At 37.1% G+C, this 6000-nt stretch overlaps 1 protein-coding gene and 1 long non-coding RNA gene across 4 annotated transcripts in view; both read right to left on the minus strand.

Moving 5' to 3' along the window:
• LOC136282619 (uncharacterized) overlaps positions 1-6000 on the minus strand; it is a 168501-nt gene that overhangs the window by 7571 nt on the left and 154930 nt on the right. The window lies entirely within an intron of this gene.
• LOC131779822 (uncharacterized) lies at positions 386-5197 on the minus strand. 3 transcript variants are annotated; one of them, XM_066170673.1, is made up of 5 exons: positions 4992-5197; positions 3593-3699; positions 2805-2882; positions 2424-2572; positions 386-1112 (listed from the first exon to the last, which is right to left on the minus strand). In XM_066170673.1, exons 2-5 carry the CDS (start codon positions 3645-3647, stop codon positions 1035-1037), a joined length of 360 nt encoding a protein of 119 aa, XP_066026770.1. In that variant the 5' UTR covers positions 3648-3699; positions 4992-5197; the 3' UTR covers positions 386-1034. The 3 variants fall into 3 exon arrangements, 2 of the variants coding, with proteins under 2 accessions (XP_066026770.1, XP_066026767.1); XM_066170670.1 differs by having other exon boundaries at positions 3593-3702; XR_010718443.1 differs by lacking the exon at positions 2424-2572 and having other exon boundaries at positions 3593-3702.

A 6000-nucleotide genomic window follows, 5' to 3' on the forward strand; every position in this document is an offset into this window, starting at 1 on the left:
GGGGGTGCTTATTGGAGAGGGGATGCTTATTAGAGAGGGGGTGCTTATTAGAAAGGGGGTGCTTAGTAGAGATTAGGTGCTTATCAGAGGGATGCTTCTTAGAGAGGGGGTACTTATTAGAGAGGGGTGCCTATCAGATGAGGGGGTGCTTATCAGAGAGGGGGTGCTTATTAGAGAGGGGGTGCTTATCAGAGAGGGGGTTCTTATTACAGAGGAGGTACCTATCACCTGCTTTCTAAAGAGATAATCGTTCCACTGGAATAATGGTATTTGTAAGAGTCATCAATTTGCTTTCAATTCCACATTTTATATGATCTGATCAACTACGCTCTGCACACTGCCTGAACACAATACCGTATGAGAAATCCTTACAAACAAGCAAGTGTCCTAATTCATGACCTTAAAAATTGTAACAATATCCATAATAGTTCCGTAATGTTCTATTCCTTCAATGTAAGTCTAGTTACAAGATCATCCAAAGAAAAGGCAAAAATAATAAGCAATAAAAACACATTGCACTGAGGTTTGACCTTTGTGTTGAATGACAAAACCTTGGCAGAGACAGGGCCTAGTGCACAGGAAACTTAACATTTACAGTATTAGCAGATTAAATTTGGACAGATATTTCAGATTAAATATAATGATTGAATATGAAAGACACTTAACAGCTAGTTGAAAAAAATTACTAATCATGTTCATAGGAAGTTTTCTAGAAAGGTGATGAAACCTTTCCCATCCTTGCCTTAAACATAAAGACACCTGTTGATAACATCACCACATTTCACATGCAAGAGACTTTCGCTTTCTTGAATGTAGAGAAAAAGTTGACCAATGACGAACAATTTCCTTCAGGACTACATCCTGTGGTGGAGGAAGGTCTTGGCGAACAATCAATCTATTCAAGCCACACTCGGTGATCAATGCAAAGGCAACATTTTAGAAGAGGACGCAGCAAACCACTCTGCCATAGCATTTCCTCCCATGTGCACAAAACCGGAGAAGGTAGCTGCACAAATTTCCTTTTCTAGGATACATTACGCTGTGGAAGGTGACATGATCTTTTGTTGTCCTATAGGAAACCAAGTATTCTGGGACAGGACTACTTCCAAATGCTGCAAAAAAGACATTTTAAAACTGTGTCAGCATCTCAAAGTGCACAGGTTCATGCAGCAGGATTTTCCCTTCTGTATACCGAACACTAGGCCTTTCACTAAGCAGATGGTTTGCAAACTTAGTAGCACTGGGTGTGGATTTGCATTTCTGTGGAACATGCACCTTGTAGGTTTGGCATACCCCTAATTTTTCCACCATTTGCTTTGGGAGTCCCCTTGTTCCAGAGAACAGATTTATAGGGTGAGCGATGAATGCTTCAAATACAAAAGCAGAAGTAAGTGCTAAGGAACCATGGCCAAGAACTCTTGGAAAGGAAGTGGAATTAAGCATGGGAGTTGTATGTACACTCAATGCTTCAATATTCAATAATGGGCTCTAATACCATAAAGACTTAGTAAAAGTCTCACAAAGCTATCAAGCAAAACTTGAGCCTCCTCTACACAAGGTTTGGAAATAGGAACTGAGTGCAGGAAATGAAGAGCAGTATAGTGCAAAGTGATAAAAGTAGTCTTCACCAAATTCATTAGAAAGTACAGCATGTTGAAGACATGGCAGTCCAGCAAAGAGAAAACAGACGAGATTCTGATGCTTTCCAGTGTTTTAAGTCAGCAATACTACGTGCCTTTCTGGTAAAGTCACGTGGCACTTTGATAGAAAGGAATATATTGTCTAGCTCATGACTAATTCCTGGCAAACTGTATGAATCTGTAGCATACTGAAGATTGAACCAGCATTTGAGAAGCTGTCTTTTCAGGATGCCTTTGCAAATACAATGCATCCAGTCAATAGGTAAATTGTCTGAAATGTCAACCAACTGACAAAACACATTTTCTCCTTTAATGCCAAACACTGTGGTGCCTCTTGCCTTCCCAATTCTCCCAAACATCCTGGTTTCTTGTGCTGTTCTGACAGCCACAGTACCAGAAGGCCAGTATACAGCCTTGCATGTATTATTTTGCTGGTCAGAATGACTATACCTCCCTGGATATTTGCACGTACTGCAGCCAAATTTACCACTGTGCTGCTTGACTTTGGCAGTCAAGTGTGGTACAACAGATTGGATTCTGCACTCTGATGACACAAGTTCATATGTTTCATTGTTAAAATTACTACCATTTGCCATATTGATTAATTCACCAATAAAATGTTTCAAAAATAGTGGCACAGGTGGTTTAGACTTCCCAGACCACAGTCCAGTAAGTAGGATGTTTTCAAATTTATATCTTTCTTGGGGACGCTACTCCACAAAAAACAAATAAGCGGCCACTGATACTAAACTTCTTGGACTTAATCAATGGTGCACTGCTCACCACAATTGAAAGTACTTTCTTTTCTCTGGCGCAAGGGTCATGCTGGATGAATTTTTGGTACACTCTACCATTCTGTATGTCTCTCATGCATTCTTCAGCTGGAAATTGTGCCATAACTATTCTATAGTCTTTAATAAATTGCCAATGTTCTGAAAATATATTATAAGGGAGCAGTTTTAACTCCTACCCTTTCCTTTCTTACTTTGTAAGAGAATAATGAAAAAAAAAAACAATTATTATATTAGTACATGTGAAGTAGAAAGGGCTCTGTCATCAATAGAAGTAGTTCTGAGCAGATGTTCACACAGAATAGGGACAATTTTTTTAACAAATAGAAACCCTTTTGCAGAGTAGAAGAACTCCCCAAGAAGCAAGACTCACCAAATAATGTCCTTTTTCTCTTTCTGAAGTTTGTGATCCTCTTGAGATACTTGCTTCCCTCAACCAACTGCAACAAGACTGTATAAATAGAGAAGACAAGAATATTAGTTCCTGGTCAGTTAACTGTTTTAAAGACAAGTGTTTCTTAATAATGGTAAATTTCTTGCAAATGTTCTGACAGCGTTTTCATTATCATCATAGTTCAATTACAATAATAATGATAATAATAATCACTGACCACTTCCCCAGGGAAACCTTAAACTTAGGGCAACCGAAAACAAAACATTGAGTAATGGGGTGAAGAGCTGAACCTGGGACCACAAGACTTAAGTCCAGTGCCCTAACCACTCAGCCACAATGCCTCCATTATAATGCTCATAAAATTCACATGTATGTCATAGCAGCAATAGTATTACATATGTTTTGACTGAAGATACCAGCTGTTAGTGGTAAAATAAAGGCATAATGAAAACAACAAAGATTATTGGTAGACTATTTTAGAAACCATCTAACTACTGGGCACAAACTGAGTCCAAATAAGCGCTAGTATTTAAAAACTTTTCAACCAAAATGACACTGTCAATGCCAGTAAAGTCACGTTATCATATTTTATTCTATCTCTCCTCATTGCTGAGTACTTCCCCTAGTTTTACATTTATTGAAAAAAAAAAGAATGGTGTCCACTTGTCATTCTCAACAGTGATTTTGCTTTACTTAATCAAAGACAGATCACATAACCAACATTTTAGTACAACAGATAATACCCATTCAAGAATTTCCATTTTTACCTGCAGGACGTAGCTTCCTTAAAAAAAGTTTAGACAAATCCAGCATGTAGTCCATTGCACCCAAAACTTTGCTGCTTAGGTCATCTCAGCATCATCACTTCAATCTGCTACTAAAAATATCAGCATTTAATTGTCTCATGCTATGTAAAAAAGTCACTCAAATGACTGGATTAATTTGGCCATTGCTTACACCCTGTTATATATATACCTGGTGTTTACAGCTAATTGGGCCTAGAAAAAAAACAGAAAAGCGTAAGAAAAGATGGAAAATGAAAACTAAGCCAAGAAAAAATAACAGGAATTAAATGTTCATTTAACATAATTGCAAATTCTTGATTTTCAAAGAAGTTTTACACATTAGGTTTCACCGAGTTTTTTCTCAAATTCATTTTCTACACCACACAGTTTATAAATAACAAACTTTACTTAATTAAGTCTCTTTGTCTACATGAAAGTGTCCCAGAGGACACTGAAACATGCTATGGGATAACTGATTATGAAACTTGTTGCAAAAGATACTTTTAAATTAATGAGGTATTGCAACAGTAAGAGAAATTACAATTTCTGCCTTCTAATTCAAAATTTCTGGGGAGACCACTTGATGCCTGCAGAGCACAACTGAAACTTAGGTTTTGCAATGTCTAACTTAGCTAAATTTAAAATCCGATGAGACAAATTGGCTGATTTCCATTTAAATGCTTTTGAGGTCAACTTTCAGAAAATCAGAAAACAATCAGAAATTTGAATTTTTGTAAAAAGGGATTAACCGTCTATTATCTTTTAGCTCTTATTTTAATGTTTAAGAGCCTCTGATAAGCAACCGTGCGTGCAATAAATCACCATGATAGAATCTTAAATTTATTTAGAATAAGAAAATCAGTAAAGAAAAAAGAAAAGAAAAAAGGTGTTGCTCTTCATGACCATAAATATGTTTACAATGCGGCTTAAAATGGGTGTGCAAGTCCTTTAAAAGAATCTCCTTCCAAACATAGCCATGCCATTTGATGTTCATGGAAGATACATTTTGTATCTGCGTCAATCTGTACACTAAACGACATTTGATATTATCGATTTCTCACCTCTCTTCGTGACCGATAATGAATGTAACACGACTTGGATCACGCTATCACGCTTGAATGTTTAAAATAATCGCTTAATTTTCGTGGTGTTTGTTGTGACTAACAAAAACAAAACAAAAAACATCGAAGGATTGGTGCATGTAAATTAGGGTAGTTCATTTGAGTTGTCCAACAGGGTTAAGTCCATGGACTGGAAGTCATTGTTTTTTCCATCACCCCATTCCTTGGTGATCAGTGCAACATTTGTTAGAAGATGAGTAAGTAACGTTCCTATGTGATAGGATACATTTCATTGTCAAAGTTCTTTGAAGATCTCTCACCTGTCGGGGGGTTCCCAGTAAAATTAGAATTTCATCATGGTAGAAAGATGTTACTGAACACATCCGATGTACAAAGTGAAGATGAGACGAATTTTTAGAACAGGTCATCACCCGTCATCAAATGTAACACAACTGTCGTAATAAACTGACCATTCAGTGCGACATCGAATCTTTCAACCCTAAATTCACGGCAGTTCGTCCGCCATTTAGAATGTGGCTTTTAAGAAACTGGGTCGAGAGCTAGTCTAGGCCAATCAGAAAGAAGACGCCGTGTTCAAAGAAATCTGAGTGCTTAATTTCGACGAATCTGGATTTTGATTTTGAAATCGGGAATTCGGATTTGGCGGTAAAACATGAAATCCAAAACGACTTTCAACGCTGAGAAATCTATCCTCAAAGTGGATTTCAAATAAGAAATTCAGCTCCGGATCTCATGGATTTATATGTTTTGCGTTTTTCCGGGAAATCCAAAAAGGATCTCTTCTAGAATGGGTCTCAATGAGGTTAACCGTTGGCTATAAAAAGAAAAAAAATAGCTTAGGATTTTTTAATAGTGATCCACCTTGAGGACAGACTTTTCAGCGTCGAAATCCGTTTTTTCTTTTCGTTTTTTACTAAAAAAATGCGAAATCTGTATTTCAAAATTTTAATCTGGATTTACCAATTGAAAGCACCCAGAACTTTAGAGCCGTTTTCTCAATATTCCACAAGTATTCGCACTTATTTTGGACTCTTCTGAGTAGAAATAAGATTATTTTTAAATTGGTTAATCCATGCTTAGCCTACGTGTGTAGCTGTACTTGGCGGGGGTAGGGTACGGCTACACCTAAGCTAATCCGGGAATTTTTCTCACTGACAGTAACACTTGAAATAGTCAAGAGAAAACAATGGCCTTTATTCTCCCTTGAAACATTTAAGTTATTCTTATGATTCACTTTCAAAAAATGGATTTGAGTGATGTACGCAGATAAGCCGATAGACAAGGTTTAAAATAACCGATCCAACTATT

Source organism: Pocillopora verrucosa, chromosome 1, assembly GCF_036669915.1.
Source record: "Pocillopora verrucosa isolate sample1 chromosome 1, ASM3666991v2, whole genome shotgun sequence".
Classification (NCBI taxonomy): Eukaryota; Metazoa; Cnidaria; class Anthozoa; order Scleractinia; family Pocilloporidae; genus Pocillopora; species Pocillopora verrucosa.

What these genes read in the sequence shown, in the direction of transcription:
- LOC131779822 (XM_066170673.1), bottom strand. Translation starts at nt 3,647, where the DNA reads ATGGACTACATGCTGGATTTGTCTAAACTTTTTTTAAGGAAGCTACGT. An exon ending in GAGAAAAAGGACATTATTTG is followed by an intron (nt 2,573 to 2,804) that starts GTGAGTCTTGCT and finishes ATATATTTTCAG; the next exon opens with AACATTGGCAATTTATTAAA. An exon ending in AGAAAGTACTTTCAATTGTG is followed by an intron (nt 1,113 to 2,423) that starts GTGAGCAGTGCA and finishes TCTTTTTTGCAG; the next exon opens with CATTTGGAAGTAGTCCTGTC.